Here is a 16,807-nt window from a genome sequence, read left to right as displayed (position 1 = left end):
GTCAAAGCGAGCATAGAAGGCGTCGAGACGATCTGGGAAGGATGTGTCATCGTTTGCTGTCTTCACTGGGTTGAGGTACATACCAGCTGCGATTGAATGGCAGAGCAGACCTCAGGGACTGGATGGCCTTATTCTGCTCCTTTGCCTTATGCTATCCTGACAACAATAGATTCCAAGTCATTATCTTTATGCCTCACATTTAGATTGTCAGTATCTCTTTCACACAAACAAACCAAAATTCAATTTCATTTCATGGGATTTGTATGTACAGACACTAATTATTCTGTTACTAAGCAACTGTCCACTTTCCAGAACGAATGGCTGGACAAATGCCTTGGAAATCACAATAGCTCTGTTTGCTTCATTTTTCAAAACTGTTGTCTTTTATAAATGGATTTTACTCTCTAAACATTCTCTCAAACAACATTAATATTCTGATTTTATCCAAAAAATAACAGAAATCAAGGCATTAATGATTGCTTTCTGTCAAAGCTTTATATTTTGGTCTGTTAAAAATAAACGTGGGCGGATCAGAAGTTCTATAAACTGACCATAAGAGAACTAAATGATATAATCATGCATTTACACTGTCAATGTGTGAAGGACCACATATCTTAGCCTTATGGCAATGTGTCCACTTAAATCAAGCACAAAGATTATTAGGTTAGGTTAGGTTAGGCTAGATTCCCTACAGTGTAGAAACAGGCCCTTCGGCCCAACCAGTCCACACCGACCGTCTGAAGAGTAACCCACCCAGACCCATTTCCCTCTGACTAATGCACCTAACGCTATGGGCAATTTAGCATGGCCAATTCACCTGACCGGCACACCTTTGGACTGTGGGAGGAAACTGTAGTACCCGGAGAAAACCCATGCAGACAGTCGCCAATTATTATGACATATTTTTACAAATCCTACTAGACTTCACATAATTAATTTTCTTTCTACAAGAATTTGTGTCAGAAGTTTGCCTCCAAGGGAAAATTGGCCCCTTATGCCACTTTTCACTCATCTAGAGAGCACAGCAACGTTCCACGGTATCAGCTATCATCCATTTGTTGATTTTTGTGAAGGAAAGGAAATCAACAGAGCATCAATGTCCACTTCAACAACATGACATTTCTGCCTTTAAATCAGCTCATTTTCTTCTGAAACATTCATTCATGCTTTTTCAAGCTTCTCTAGAAGGAGACAGATCAAAAGTTCTATGAACTGACCGTAAGGGAACTGAATGATATGATCATGCATTACGCTGTCAATGTGTGAAGGACCACATGTCTCATCCTTATGGCAATGTGTCAGTTTTGAAAGCAAGGTACCTTTGTCCACTCTCTTAGCACTTCAGCTCATCCAAACTTCTTCTGACCATGTCCTATCCCAAAACCAAGTTCTGCTCAACATTAACCTAGTCGTAACAATCTATAGAATTCCAGTTCTCCTAACATCACAAATTTAAAACTCTTATCCCAGTGCTTTAATCACGCCAAAGACTCACTTTCCATATCTCTGTAGCCTCTAACAGCAGCAGAACATCCAAACCTTAGGCATGATTTCAAGTCAACGTCATAGAATCATTGAGGTCTAAAGCACACACAAAGGCCCTTGGACCCATTAAGTCTAGACCAGTCAAAAGCCATCAGCTAACTATTCTAACCCCACTTTCCAGCACTTGTATACTTTGGCATTGCATGTGTACACTACTATCTTTCTTTTTCCAACTACGAGCTGACAAGCCTTTAACTCAGATAGATCCCATGCTCTGAAATGCTTTCATAAACCCCTATTCTACTCCTTTCTATCTTTTGAGAGTTCTCATAAAATCTGACAAGGTTCACTAACCTTTTGGTCACCACTGTTAATCTCTCCATTTCACCCCACCCCCACCATATTTGTTCCTAGTATGATTTTATGAAGCACTTTTGAACACTTCCGCATAAAGTCATCTTTAAATGAAAGGTTATTTGATTGACTGGTTGAATCAATTATGAGCGCTGTCTTCTGACATCTCTGGCACTAATGGTGCAACTGTTCCTTCACATAAACTAAGTAACTCTCTCCAGCCTGAAAATTTCAAACATTGAATTTATTTATTCTCAATTCTGGTAATTAAAATAATTGGTGTACATTTCAATAAAATTGACATTTTAAAACTCATATGACTGTAGTTCTTTAATACAAATATGGTTCTGCCCATTGCTGCAAATGATGCTCATTCCTCTTCACTACAGAAGTTATTTACCCTTTCACTGCAAGTATTGCTCCTCTTTCCCAAGTTAAGCAGCCTTTCTCAACAAGAGAAGAAAGAATGTTGAGATAAAAGTGTAAAAATGAATCTTCGACATACATAAAATATCAGATACTCAAACATCAAAATTAGGAGCAGGAGTAGGAATTTTAGCCACTCAAGCCTGCTTCATATTTGGTAAGATCACGGCTGATTTTTGTTGCTAATTTCCTGTCCATCCCATTTATTTTTGATTGTCTGTTTAATTAAGAAACAGATTGTCTAACTCAGCCTTTAATATATTGAATGACTCCATCTTCACTGCTTTCTCGGGAAGAGAATTCCACAGACTAACAAGCATAGAATCATAGAGTCCCTACAGTGTGGATGGAACCAGGCTATTCTGCCCATCAAGTCCACACCAACCTTCCAAAGGGCTTCGCACCCAGACCCACATCCCCTCTACTCTATCCCTGTAACCATGCATTTCCCCACGGCTAACCCATGTAGCCTGCACACCCCTCGATGCTAAGGGCAATTTAACATGGCCAATCCACCTAAATTGCCCATCTTTGGACTGTGGGAGGAAACCTATGCAGACATAGGGAGAATGTGCAAACTCCACACAGCCCAAGGAGACCAAAATGGTACACAGTACCTAAGATGCAGTTTCACCAGTGCCCTATATAACTGTAAGACGCCTTTGTTATTTTTATGTTCCATTCAATTGTACAATGGCAAGGGAAAGAGTTAATGGGAGATACCAAATTATTAAAAAATACCAAATCAACTCCCAGTCTGCCAGCCTTGCAACTAAAGGTATTCACAATCCATTGCAAGCATTAAGGTGATTACATTCAAAGGATCAGTTAACTAAGGTTATCTAAATTACTTGAATGACTTGTAACATCTGCAAAAGACAGTCAAACTATAGAAAAAAATTAAATACTTGCAGTGAATCAATTCTCCTTTTATTATGGTAACTCAAATTCCACAATTGCAAAAATCCTTCAGTAAAACATTGAATATTCAATTCTCAATACTGGAACGATTTAAAAAAAAAACAAATATGGAACTGAACATGCTTCTTCTTCATTAGTTTGTTTTAGAAAAAGACATTCTTTGTTAACATGCCTACACACCATCAGAAACTTCTCACTCAAATTTGTTCAGATCTCTAAAATATCAAACACGGACAAAATAAATGGTCAGTTTTACCATATTTAGTAAGGCAACGATTTTTGCAGTCTCATATAAAAAAGCATAGAACAAGCAGTCTATATTAGCATTCAATTAACATTCCCTTCCTCTGCACTGTTCTCCACCCTTTAATCTCAATCTACAGTACATGTTGTACATTGGAATATTTACTGTTTACAAGTGATTCTTTCTCCAAACTCATATCTATGGCACAAAGGATAAAGATCACATTGAAGGAAAATGGCTTCAGGGATTGTGTATGAAAATATATAAACACTTCTTGCATAACCTTGGCCAGAGCAACATTCCACTTTGCTCTCCCAAAATGATATCAGGTGCAAAAACCTTCAATTAGCTGTGTGGAAATAGCAGCCAAGAACCTAGAGTATAATCTGTCATCTCAGCAGTCAGCCTACTCCTTAGTGCACATATAATACATTTTCCCTGGATTTCTTGCTTTCTGATTTCCCGAAAGCTTTTCTTTAGGTTTAACGTTAAGTTTTACAACTCCACAAAGATAGACTTAGAGTTATAGAGATGTACAGCATGGAAACAGACCTTTTGGTCCAACCTGTCCATGCCAACCAGATATCCCTTTAATCAACTTTAAGCAAATTAAAAGGGGAAAGAATTGAACGAACAAACAGGAAGATGTATAATGGTGTGGGTGTTGAGGGAAATTTACTGACAAAGATTTTAAAAGTATAAATTGCAAAGAAAATGGTAATGGTCGTCATAAAGAAAGAAAAAAAGATTTGCCAAGAGTGAGGTTCAAAGAACAGAATAATAAAAAAATTCTGTTCAAAAGCAAAGCGTGAAAAAATAGTTGGTGCAAGGAGATAGCTTACAGTCCAAAATTGTTCAAGTTAATGTTGAGTCCAAAAGGCTATAAAATGCCAAAGTGAAGGATATAAACTTGCATTGAGCTTCTATAGAACACTGCAGCAGCAGATGGAAACATCCACATAAGATGGAAAATAAAACTTTGTGTTTGCAAGTCCACTTACAAATACACACTGTCAACAAAATCTATTTTGTTTTATTTGTTCACATTTCTACATAGGAACAACAAGCCCCTTCTCTTAACAACTATTAGTCTAACCAGCTCTCCAGATGCAATCAATATGCTCCCAACTACTTAACCTCAAGTTAAAAAGTGAACTTTTATTTCCCTCAGTCAAATGAGACTTTCAGAAGGGAGTAGTTTATTAGTTGGTTTCTAGATATCAGTAATGTTCTATTTTCCAGTTTTATTATTCAGATTGGGTTTGTACTTCTGTGCCAGATCTGTAAAATGTAAATCTGTTTGAAAAAGTTACATGGAAACTTGCATTAAAAAAGTACACACCATCAAATGCATTTTACTGGATCAAATCAAAAAGTACTTTAGAAATTTGTTTATGACAGCAATTAAACTACAAGCATATAATGTCTATGAAGTCAGAAGTCACACGAAACCAGGTTATAGTCACATGACACCAAGTGACTTCACATGAAGGAGTAGTGCTTCGAAAACTTATGATCTTAAATAAACCAGTTGGACTATAACCTGGTGATTAGATTACTCAGTGTGGAAACAGGTCCAACAAGTTCACACCGACCCTCTAAAGAGCAACCCACCCATATCCATTCCCCTACATTTACCCCTTCACCTAACACTATGGGCAATTTAGCATGGCCAATTCACCTAACCTGCTCATTTATGGACTGTGGGAGGAAACCGGAGCACCTGTAGGAAACCCACGCAGACACGGGGAGAATGTGCAAATTCCACACAGACAGTTGCCTGAGGTGGGAATGGAACCCGGGTCTCTGGTGCTGTGAGGCAGCAGTGCTAACCACTATGCCACCGTGCTGCCGACCGTGTCACATGACTTCTGACTTTATCCACCACAAGCCAACACTGGCACCTCCACAAAATGTCTATGAAGGTTTATAAAGAAATATTTCAGTGCATGTGGCTAAAGATGACAAACGCAAAGATTTTGACATACAGTCTTACCTCAACTGTTTTGCATAGCTCTGTTCTATGTCTAATCTCTCTTTCACAAATTTTGTATATCTTTCCAAGAAGTCGATACCCCACTGAGTGTGCTTCTCTATATTGTCAAATTGATCCTACAAGAAAAAAAAAGGTGTAAATGAAATGAGTCATGAAATTAGAATTATATAAATTCATGGTTGGCAAAAGCAACAACGTAAAAATATCTCCTGAATTAAATTAAAACTACAAATTATTTAACGACCAGGAAAAGATCATGTGCAAAGAACAATAAGTGCATATAATTCAATGTAAATACATTATCTTCTGCTAGGCAGTGACAAATCTAAACCAATTTTTGCTCCAAAAAAAAGTGAAGGAATAATTAAGAATGGGAAAAACTTACAAAGTTACATGTAAAACTGTATACTGTCATTACATATAAAGGTACATTAAAATGTTACTTATTGGCAATTTGAAAACAAGAGTACAGAAGGTCAATCAACAAACAAACACTAAAAAGGGTAGTGGTCAGTAAAATGCACAATTTTATTTTAAAGAAAAACAACAGCACAGAAGCAGACCCTTTTAAAGCAGTTTTGTGTAGTCTTTGTGTCTCAAGAAAAGCAAACATCCAATCTCATTCCCTGCAGTTGCAAAGACCAAAAGCATTTCTTTCTTATGCAGACACTATTTACATAGATTTGAGAAAATGAGAGGGCCTAACAACTCAGCAGACTCTATTGTACTTTGGCAGAAAGACCTTAGACAGTGGTCTTTCCCCACTGTCTCGGTGGCAGCTACCCCAATTTTTAGTGTGTCCCTCAGCGCACAGTTCTGGACCATTACACTAGATATTTCAGCAATCATTGAAACTCAGCATTTTGATTGCCTTACCTCCCTAGCTGTTAACCTATTAAAGCATATGACCCCAAGCTTTTAATTACACTTTGTTAAAATGCTTCCGTTTCATTTATTTCATGGTTAAACTTTTAATTCCGAAAGCAAAACAATATTCTGACTAGAATGAATTGATGTTTGCAACAGCCATATGTTTAAAAAGCTTGATTTGCATGCCTTAATTTGTGTATTAACAGCTGTAATATCCAAAAAGTTATATGGGAAAGCATGTTTAAATTATACACGTTATTTTCAAACTTTTTAAGACTTTGACTTAATACTGACTCAGTACAGTACAATTCTACTAAAAGCTGCCTTAAGAATAGGAGATTTCCCTGAGGTCTTGGCCTATATTTATCCTTCAATCAAAATAATGGAAATAGATTACCTGATCATTATCCTAACTGTGGAAGCTTGCTATGCCACACTTTGGCTGCCACGTTTCCTGCAACTTTCTCTGAACTGCTTTCAATGCAACTACATTTCTCAGGTAAGGTGACCAAAATTGTACACAATGCACCAGGCATGCTCTTACCAATGTCTTGTATAATTGCAGCAACTCTGCCCTACTTTCAGGGTCATCATGTTGAGTAGGGCAGAAACAGAGGAGGGTCTCTAATTGACATTAGAGACCTAGGAAAGAGATACTCAACTCCTCTCCTTTCACAGGTCAGCAGGCAACAGGGTTAAATCTGTTGGGTTGCACACTAACAGGTAGGGCAGTACCAATGCATGGCATCAATGACCCACATATCGGTCTCTGTTGGTTCACAGACAAACATCCCACAACTCAATCTTCAAGGGAGACCAAGTCCTTTACAGTATAAAGCTCATTAAAGTATAAAGTCCTTCCTGAAGAAGGACTTATGCACGAAACGTCGATTCTCCTGCTCCTCGGATGCTGCCTGGCCTGCTGTGTTTTTCCAGTACCACATTTTTCAACCCCAAAACTGTTCAGTTCTATTATTTTTTTTCTTGCCAATGTGTATGGCTCATTTTTGCATCCAACACTCTCTATTTCCCTCATAACCATGCTTTGACCACTGTTCTCTTTGCATTCTTACGGCAGACAGAAATAAACAATTTTAGCAGTTCATACATTCACTTTTTGAATGTTTGCCATTTGCCTAGCCACTGTCATTCCTGTCAGTAACATTTTCTAATACATCATAGCCAACTCATGCCTTATGCCATTGTAGTTTTCCTCAATAAGACTCGGGACCCTAGTCTCTGAATTAACTACTTCACTCTATCTTAGTGAAGAATTCTATCATATTCTTATCACTCATCCCCGAAGGGGTGTCTCACAACTACTTACCGATTAATTTGTTCTCATTGCATAATACCCAGTCTAACGAAGAATGCCTTATCTCTGATTAATTCCTCAGCATATTCCTCAGAAAACCATGCTGTTTAAACTCTAGGAATTCCTCCTCTACAGTATTGAGACTAATTTGATTTGCCCAATCTATATGCTAGTTAAAGTCACCCATAATTACGGATGTTCCCTTACTGCATACAACTCTGATTTCCTATTTAATGCCGTTACACTTTGGTGGCTTGTATACCATCTCCACTAAATGTTTTTTTTGTCCCTTGGTATTTCTCAGTTCTAGCCCCACAGATTCTAAAATACCAATTTACATCTTTTTGAGTGATTAATTCATCCACTTTATTTTAAATACTCTTATGTATTCAGGCACAAAAATGTAAGACTTGTCCTTTTAACATTCATTGTCCAATTCCTACTTTTTAAAAAATTATAGTCTTGATTCTTATCACTTGTTATTCTCCTTTCTGTCTTTTGTTCTTGTCCTCGATTCCCAATCCTGACTCCTCACATAGGTTCCTTTCCAATTTAGTTTAAACCCTCCCAACCACTCTAGCAAATACTTCCCCATGGGCATCAATCCCTGTTCTATGCCCATGTAACCCATCCAGTTTATACTGGTCCCATCTCCTCCAGAACCAGTCCCAATTCCTCAGGAATCTAAACTCTCACTCTTGCACCATCTTTTTAGCCAGGGGTTCAACCAATATACCATAGCATTAGTGTAATCCTGAGATCACTATCTTTAAGTGTCCTACTTTCAGGACTTCATCCCTTTTTTGAAAACCCCTTGTTAGTACCAATGTGTACCAAGACCAATGGCTGTTCACTTGCCCACTCCAGGATATCCTGCAGCAGCTCTGAGACATTGTTAACCCTGGCACCAGGGATTCAACATACCACCTTGAGACCACTGAAAAGCCAATCTGCTTTCCTTATAATTGCAATGGCAGAGTCAAAAAATTTACCAATGGATAATTTAGGTGAATGGACCAGAGTTTCACAGATGAAGTTTAACATGGATAAGTGTGAGGTTATTCATTCTGGTCAGAGAAGTAGAAAGGCAATTTATCTAAATGGAGAGAAACTTCATAGTGCTTCAATACAGAGGGATCTGGGTGATCTCACACATGAATGCAGAAAACAAATATGCAAGTATTGCAGGTCATAAGGAAGCCAAATGGAATTTTGGCATTTATTGCTAAAGGAAGAGAATGTATACAATTAGGGAGGTGTTCCTAACTGTACAAGGCATTAGTGAAATCTCGCCTGGAGTACTGTGCACAATTTTGGTCACCTTGAAGGGAGATGTAGTTGCATTACAGGCAGTTTAGAGAAGATTCACCAGATTGATTCCAGAGATGAGGGAGAAGGACTCAGTAGTTAAGGCCTATATGCTCAAGTTTGGAAGAATGAGAGATCTAATTGAGGGATAGGAGATGCTAAATGGGATTGACAAAGTAGACATAGAAAGGATGTTTCCTCACCTGGGGCAATCTAGAACTAAAAATCATAATTTTAGGATAAGGGATCATAGATTTAAAACAGAAATGAGGAGAAATTATTTCTCTCAAAGGGTCGTGAATCTGTGAAATTCATTATCCGAGTGTGGGGTGGATGGTGCATCATTGAGTCAATTTCAGGAGATGGACAGAATTGCAATTAGCAGTGGGCTGAAGAGTACGGTGAGTGGGCAAGAAAATGGAATTGAGGCCGAGATGAATTCCGCCATGGCTGTATCAAATGGCGGAATTGGCTTGAGGGGCTGAATTGCCTATTCCTGTGCCTAGTCATTATGTTCAAGTGATTGTTGATACTGTAAAACATCAAAAGAGCCTCCTACATAGGACATCAAGGGCTAGAAATGATAAACATCCTTAGGCTTAATGCTCCTGAGAATATCATACATTACATGTCCAGGATAATTATAAAACTTGGATTTTAAGTGTACTGAGACAGCTTTGGAATGCCACACACTACATTGAAGGAAAATTCTATTACACTTCATGCAAAGTCAAATTTGAAATTTTGCCCCATTGAAACATTATGCAAAAAAAATCAATTCATGGTCTGTAAATGTATTTTAATTCTACCATTCCCATCCATGTCGTGTTATTAACTTAGCAAGGGTAAAACAGTCCAAACCCAGAAATTTCTTCTCCCTGCTTTGATCAGCCAGCAGGGGGCCACATTGGAACTGCAGAAAGGAATTACAGGAAGCAAATTGCAGAACCTCTAAATAAAGTTGAAGTGATGGCTTTTCACATTTTTACAGCATGAAATAGATAATGCAACCTGCCGATATGAAATTAAAGCCAGATTCTGTGATTTTGTTTTTAAAGTGTATACCAGTGCTCAACTAGTAGCTTCTTCATGACTATGTTGACTTTTCTTTAGGATATCAGCGATCCTTCAAGGAAATATGCTGGATCACCTTGTACACTTGTTCATCAAAAAAACCCAGATGTTCTGAGAAGTGGAAATCTCTGCTGATGATATCACCTTTACAAAGTGGTCTTGCTGCAAAATAAGTAGAACCACTATTGGTAGATAAATTAGTAGAGAAAACCCAGGTGTGAAGATTGGTAATGTTTCTTTTACCCATCTCTATTCTATAGAAATTTTCTTCAATTACAAACATCTACTTCTTATCTTGGCTTTCCCTTAAAGAACATTAGCATTGGATAGGCCTTAGAAAAATAGAAATTCATGAGAAAGTTCAGTCTTGATTGTTTCGGTCTTAAAATCATATTTGACAAACGATAGTCTTTCAGGCAGCATCAGGAGATGCAGAAGTCGCTGTTTCGGGTGTAACCCTTCTTAACCCTTCTTCAGGAAGGGTTACACCTAAAATTCCCACTTCTGTATCTCCTGATGCGGCCTGACTTGCTGTATTCTTCCAGCCTCCTGCTGGACTCCTTTCGTTTCCCGTTTCCAGCATCAGTTTTTTTTTATCTCTAATCAAATGAAAGCCTTTCGACAGGAACTCGAGCCTATGGACAGGGAAGTCCAAATACAATTTGCTATTGGAAATCTGCAATGTTTTGTTTGTGAGTCGAACAAAACTCATGTTCTTCTGTGTTCCTAGCTGCTATATGCCTTTGTTGTAGCTATCTACTGCTGAACTCCACTATGATGTCACATACCAGTAATTTTTCTGTTTGTGGCTAAGGGCTCTACTGGGATACATATCATAGAGTCATAGAGATGTTCAGCATGGAAACAGACCCTTCGGTCCAACCAGTCCATGCCGACCAGATATCCCAAACCAATCTAGTCCCACCTGCCAGTACCCGGCCCATATCCATCCAAATACTTCCCATACAAGTGCCTCTTAAATGTTGCAATTGTACCAGCCTCCACCATTTGCTCTGGCAGCTCGCTCCATACACGTACCACCCTCTATGTGAAAAAGTTGCCCCTTATGTCTCTTTTATATCTTTCCCCGCTCACCCTGAACCTATGCCCTCTAGATCTGGACTCCCCGACCCCAGGGAAAAGATTTTGTCTATTTACCCGATCCATGCCCCTCATAAATTTTGTAAACTCTATAAGGTCACCCCTCAGCCTCCGACACTCCAGGGAAAACAGCCCCAGCCTGTTCAGCCTCTCCCTATAGCTCAAATCCTCCAACCTTGGCTTTTCTGAACCTTTTCAAATTTCACAACATTTTTCCAATAGGAAGGAGACCAGAATTGCATGCAATATTCCAACAGTGGCCTAACCAATGTCCTGTACAGGACTTGACGTCCCAACCCCTTTACTCAATGCTCTGACCAACAAAAGAAAGCATACCAAACGCTTTCTTCACTATCCTATCTACTTGCAATTCCACTTTCAAGGAGCTATGAACCTGCACTCCAAGGTCTCTTTGTTCAGCAACACTCCCTAGGACTTTGCCATTAAGTGAATAAGTCCTGCTAAGATTTGCTTTCCCAAAATGCAGCATATCGCCTTTATCTAAATTAAACTCCATCTGCCACTTGTCCGTCCATTGACCCATCTGATCAAGATCCTGTTGTAATCTGAGGAAACCCTCTTTGCTGTCCACTACACCTCCAATTTTGCAAACTTACTAACTGTACCTCTTATGCTCGCATCCAAATCATTTATGTAAACGACGAAAAGTAGAGGGCCCAGCACAGATCCTTATGGCACTCCACTGGTCACAGGCCTCCAATCTGAAAAACAACCCTCCACCACCACCCTCTGTCTTCTACCTCTGAGCCAGTTCTGTATCCAAATGGCTATTTCTCCCTGTATTCCATGAGATCTAACCTTGCTAATCAGTCTCCCATGGGGCACCTTGTCAAACTACAGACACCAATATGTTTTGAGTACTATTTTTCATACATGTCTCAGAAATACATCTTAGTTTATGAACACACCATTAAGCTCTATACTGCGCCATACTGCGCCTTGGAAAGGAAGAGATATATGACTGAACTAGGATTGATCAGACAGTGAATGAACTCCCATTTTATAATGTTAATTATAATTTGATTATTCAGAATTAAAATTTTTCTTTTGGTTGCAATAAATGTAAAGGGTTTTACACACTAAGCTTTTAGATTTTTCTACTGCATTGCTCAGAACTCCACACAAATCACGATTGTTCTTGATTATTAATGACGCACTGCTTCAACCTTGAGGAATGTTGTAACAACTTTTTAAACATATTCCTGTTAATTCCATAAACAATTCTATCTCCATACTGCAGGCACTCTGTAATGGACTAGGCAATAAATGTACTGCACACGAGGACAATAAGAATTAGCTTTGCATCATACCCATAATGTGACCTACATCATGGCAGCACAAGAAAAATAAGTTGTTACCTCCCTCAAATGTAACACAAAGTGCAGAGCGTCAATACAAGTTATGCACAAAGTTTAAAACACCGAAAAATACATTTAAAGTTGCACTACATAAACACACTTTCTTCCCCATACGATGGGCAGTAAAGGAAATTTTTATTTGACAAGAAACACTACCATAAAATTCAGGAAAATGAATAACAGTCACAGATGAGATTAATATTCAGTTCCCTAAGCTAAAAGAAACCAAAAATTTTGACATCACTAGTAAGTTACAGAAACCAGAAATACCAATATCAAAATGTTTTTCCCTTCCTCATATTTAGCTAAAAGGTGCTTTACAGGTTCCCTTCCAGGTGGGTGAAATCCGCAAACTGCCTGAAGTTCCTCTTTCACAGTAGAAAGTAATCAGATTACCACTTTAGTTTATTTTACAGTCTCTAATGTAAATGCCAAACTTGGGGTCACTTAATTTTCCACACAAACTCAACCAAATATAAGCCTGCTTTCAACATTAGAAAACAAACTCAATTTCAATCTAAAGGGAAAAAAAAATTACAATTGTAACCAATTTTTCTGGACTAGTATCCATTTCTACTTTATTAGAAACAAATATACTGATGCAATCTTCACCACAAGAAGAAATTTACTGGAGAGAAATAGGAGGGATGCAATTTGAAAGAACGAGTGGCGGCTAACAGAAACTAAATGGCACATATAGTTTTAAAAAAGTAACAAGATGACCTGGCAATTCACAAACAAAACTTTAAAGTGACAGGGCAAGTCAATAAGACCATTTAATAAAAACATGCACAGTTACTGGTTTTATGATCCAAGGAGTCCAAAAGTAGAGATATTAGGCGAAAGCTTTATAAACAGTTGGGCTTTGGGTGAAGCAGAGTATCCAGTTCTTCACGTCACATCATAGGATAGATGTCCAGACACTAAGGAGATTTATTAAAATAATACTAGCAATGGAGGGCTTCAGGACAGTGGAGATTAGAGTAATTGAACTGTTCTCCACAGAAAGGTAAGGAGTCCAGTTGTAGATGCTCAAAGCTATGAACTGTTTGGATACAGTGGGTGATACGGTGCCACAGTGGTTAGCACTGCTGCCTCACAGCGCCAAAGACCCAGGTTCAATTCCTGCCTCAGGCAACTGTCTGTGTGGAGTTTGCACATTCTCCCAGTGTTTGTGTGGGTTTCCTCCGGGTGCTCTGGTTTCCTCCCACAGTCCAAAGATGTGCAGGTTAGGTGAACTGGCCATGCTAAATTGCCCGTAGTGTTAGGTGAAGGGGCAAATGTAGGAGAATGGGTCTGGGTGGGTTGCTCTTCAGAGGGATCGGTGTGGACTTGTTGGGCCGAAGGGCTGTTTCCACACTAAGTAAGCTAATCTTAAACAGGGAGAAAATATTTTGAGTGACAGAAGTGTTATACCAGAGAACACAGCTTTATATAATTAAAAGAGCCAGAGGGGGGAAAGGTGAAGGAAATTAGTGAGTAATTACGTATTACCTGAAAGGGTGACGAAAGCAAATCCAATAGAAGCTTTCAAAAGGGAACTGAATACTTTCCTCAAAAACAAAAAAAAACACGCAGTTTACAATGGGTATTGAGTCTAACTGGATAAATCCTTACTAGAGGAATTGACGCAGACACAGCAGATCAAATGGCATCATTCTATGCTCCATATTTCTAGGAGGCCTGATATTGTCAGATGGTTTACAAAATGTTAATCTTTGATATATCCAATGGTGTGTAGAAGAGGTACAGTACACAAGGCATTAAAGAACACATGGACGTTGAAACCATATCATCGCAAAAATGTGCAGGGCATCCACACAGGTTCAGGCAAAAGTTGATCAATGAGGACGTACTGAACAGTCATATGCATCACCAGAATTACATAGACTTCCTTTGCAAATTGAAATGCAAGACTATTTATTCAAATGCTATCATGTCTCACTAACCTAACTGAGTTTTTTGAAATAACAAAGAGGATCAATGGGGGCTGAGCAGTGGACATGATCTATATGGACTTCAGCAAGCCGTTCGACAAGGTTCCCCATGGGAGACTGATTAGCAAGGTTAGATCTCATGGAATACAGGGAGAACTAGCCATTTGGATACAGAACTGGCTCAAAGGTAGAAGAGGGTGGTGGTGATGGGTTGTTTTTCAGACTGAAGCCCTGTGACCATTGGTGTGCCACAAGGATTGGCCCACTTTTTTTTTGTAATTTATATAAATGATTTGGATGCGAGCATAAGAGATACAGTTAGTAATTTTGCAGATGACACCAAAATTGGAGGTGTAGTGGACAGCGAAAAAGGTTACCTCAGATTACAACAGGATCTTGATCAGATGGGCCAATGGGCTGAGACGTAGCAGATGGAGTTTAATTTAGATAAATGAGAGATGCTGCATTTTGGAAAGGCAAATCAGAGCAGGACATACACTTAATGGTAAGGTCCTGCAAAATGCCCCTGAACAAAGAGACCTTGGAGTGCAGGTTCATAGTTCCATGAAAGTGGAATTGCAGGTAGATAGAATAGTGAAGGTGGCGTTTGGTATGCTTACCCTTTATTGGTCACTGCATCAAATATAGGAGTTGGGACATCATGTTGCAGCTCCATAGGACATGGTTAGGCTACTTTGGAATATTATTTGCAATTCTGGTCTCCGTCCTGTAGGAAGGATGTTGTGAAACTTGAAACAGTTCAGAAAAGATTTACAAGGATGTTACCAAGGTTGGAAAGTTTGAGCTATAGGGACAGGCTAAATAGTCTATGGCTATTTTGCCTGGAGCATCAGAGGCTGAGGGGTGACCTTATAGAAGATTATAAAATCATGAGGGGCATGGATAGGGTCAGCAGACAAGGTCTTTTCCCCAGGGTGAGAGGAGTCCAAATCTAGGGGGCATAGGTTTAGGGTGAGAGGGGGAAGATTTAATAGGGACTTACGGGCAATGCTTCAAATTGGTGGCGTGTGTATGGAATGAGCTGCCAGAGGAAGTGGTGGAGGCTGGTATAATTACAACATTTAACAGTTATCTGGACAGGTGTATGAATAGTAAGGGTTTAGAGGGATATGGGTCTAGGTTTATTTAGAATATCTGGTCAGCATGGACGAGTTGAACTAAAGGGTCTGTTTCCATGCTGTACATTTCCATGACTATATCTTTACTTTTATTCTTCATTGTTGATCCTGCTGGAAGACTAACAGACATGTATTTTACTGAGACACTATGTAGGTGATCATTTTCCAGATGTACGTTATGCAGCAGGGAACTGCACCTATACAGTCTTGACTGTCACTACAAAATTTAAAAGGAAGTTTATTTAAGGAAGAGCAAACACTCACAACAATAGAGAATCTCAGCCTAGGTTTTATACTCATTTGTGGCAAAATACTTAAAACAGCTTTCTGTTCCAGTTAGAAAAATATCAGGTGGCACAAAATACTTTTGTCCTCCACGTGTGTTGCATATTAATTCCACAGCATTGTTTAAAAGTCCTATGAATTTCCAATTACAAATATTTCATAATTAGGATGGCAAATATTTTAGGTACACTCTCAACTATTATCAGAAACCTCTATTAAGTAAAGTGGTTATAAAGTCACAAAAAATACAGAAACACATTGATTGTATGGTGACCCCTCTCAGTCTATTCTAACATCTGGCTGAAGCTCACAACCAAAAATGACTCAACTGACCCACCCTGTTATTGGTTGAGAAACGTAGCTGAAACTTGGGAGGGGACACTGACAGTACAGTACATCAATATAAAAAAAACTCAAAAACAAAGGCAATATTTCACCAACCATTTCATCATATCTCCAAGTAAAACAACATAATGTTCCTGATCTCAGATTTCTTTATAAATTAACAGTAAAGTACACAAATCCAATTTTCTGCAGTACAATAACTTTAAAAAACTCATGTCAGTAGATAAAGTTAACTTTATTCAACATTACAATTTACCATTCCAAAGACAACATTTTGGATTTGAAACTTAGTCTCTCTCTCTCTCAATAGATGCTTCCAGATCTGCTGAACTTATTCAGTACTTTTGGTTTCTAACACAATTTGCTGCACGTGTACTTGGAGAATAGCTCTGGCTACATAATGGAGAGTGGTAACATACATTGTTGATCTGGAAATCACTTTAGGTATCCTTTATCCATTGCAGAAGAATGAAGAAGTTTACCAGGACTCAAATCAGACGGACTTTGATAAAGCCATATTTCTTGAACAGTCAGATCATTAAATATCATCACATTTAGATACCTGTAGGTCCCAAATAGTCCAAAGTGCTCATTGTGCTTGAAATATCTCATACACAAATGGTGATGC

At 38.7% G+C, this 16,807-nt stretch overlaps 1 protein-coding gene across 6 annotated transcripts in view; it reads right to left on the bottom strand.

The window, feature by feature from the left end:
• Positions 1-16,807, bottom strand: part of fnbp1l (formin binding protein 1-like) — a 206,639-nt gene that overhangs the window by 97,159 nt on the left and 92,673 nt on the right. For all 6 annotated transcript variants that reach the window (XM_043698825.2, XM_043698826.2, XM_087990466.1 and 3 more), the window contains exon 2: positions 5,427-5,542. In XM_043698825.2, the coding sequence (XP_043554760.1) occupies positions 5,427-5,542 (116 nt within the window). The remainder of the gene's footprint in view (positions 1-5,426; positions 5,543-16,807) is intronic.

The sequence above is a fragment of the Chiloscyllium plagiosum genome, unplaced genomic scaffold (genome assembly GCF_037043375.1).
Source record: "Chiloscyllium plagiosum isolate Xiang-an unplaced genomic scaffold, Cpla_swu_hap1 HiC_scaffold_9, whole genome shotgun sequence".
Taxonomy (NCBI): domain Eukaryota; kingdom Metazoa; phylum Chordata; class Chondrichthyes; order Orectolobiformes; family Hemiscylliidae; genus Chiloscyllium; species Chiloscyllium plagiosum.
This window is presented reverse-complemented; position numbering and strand designations above follow the sequence as displayed.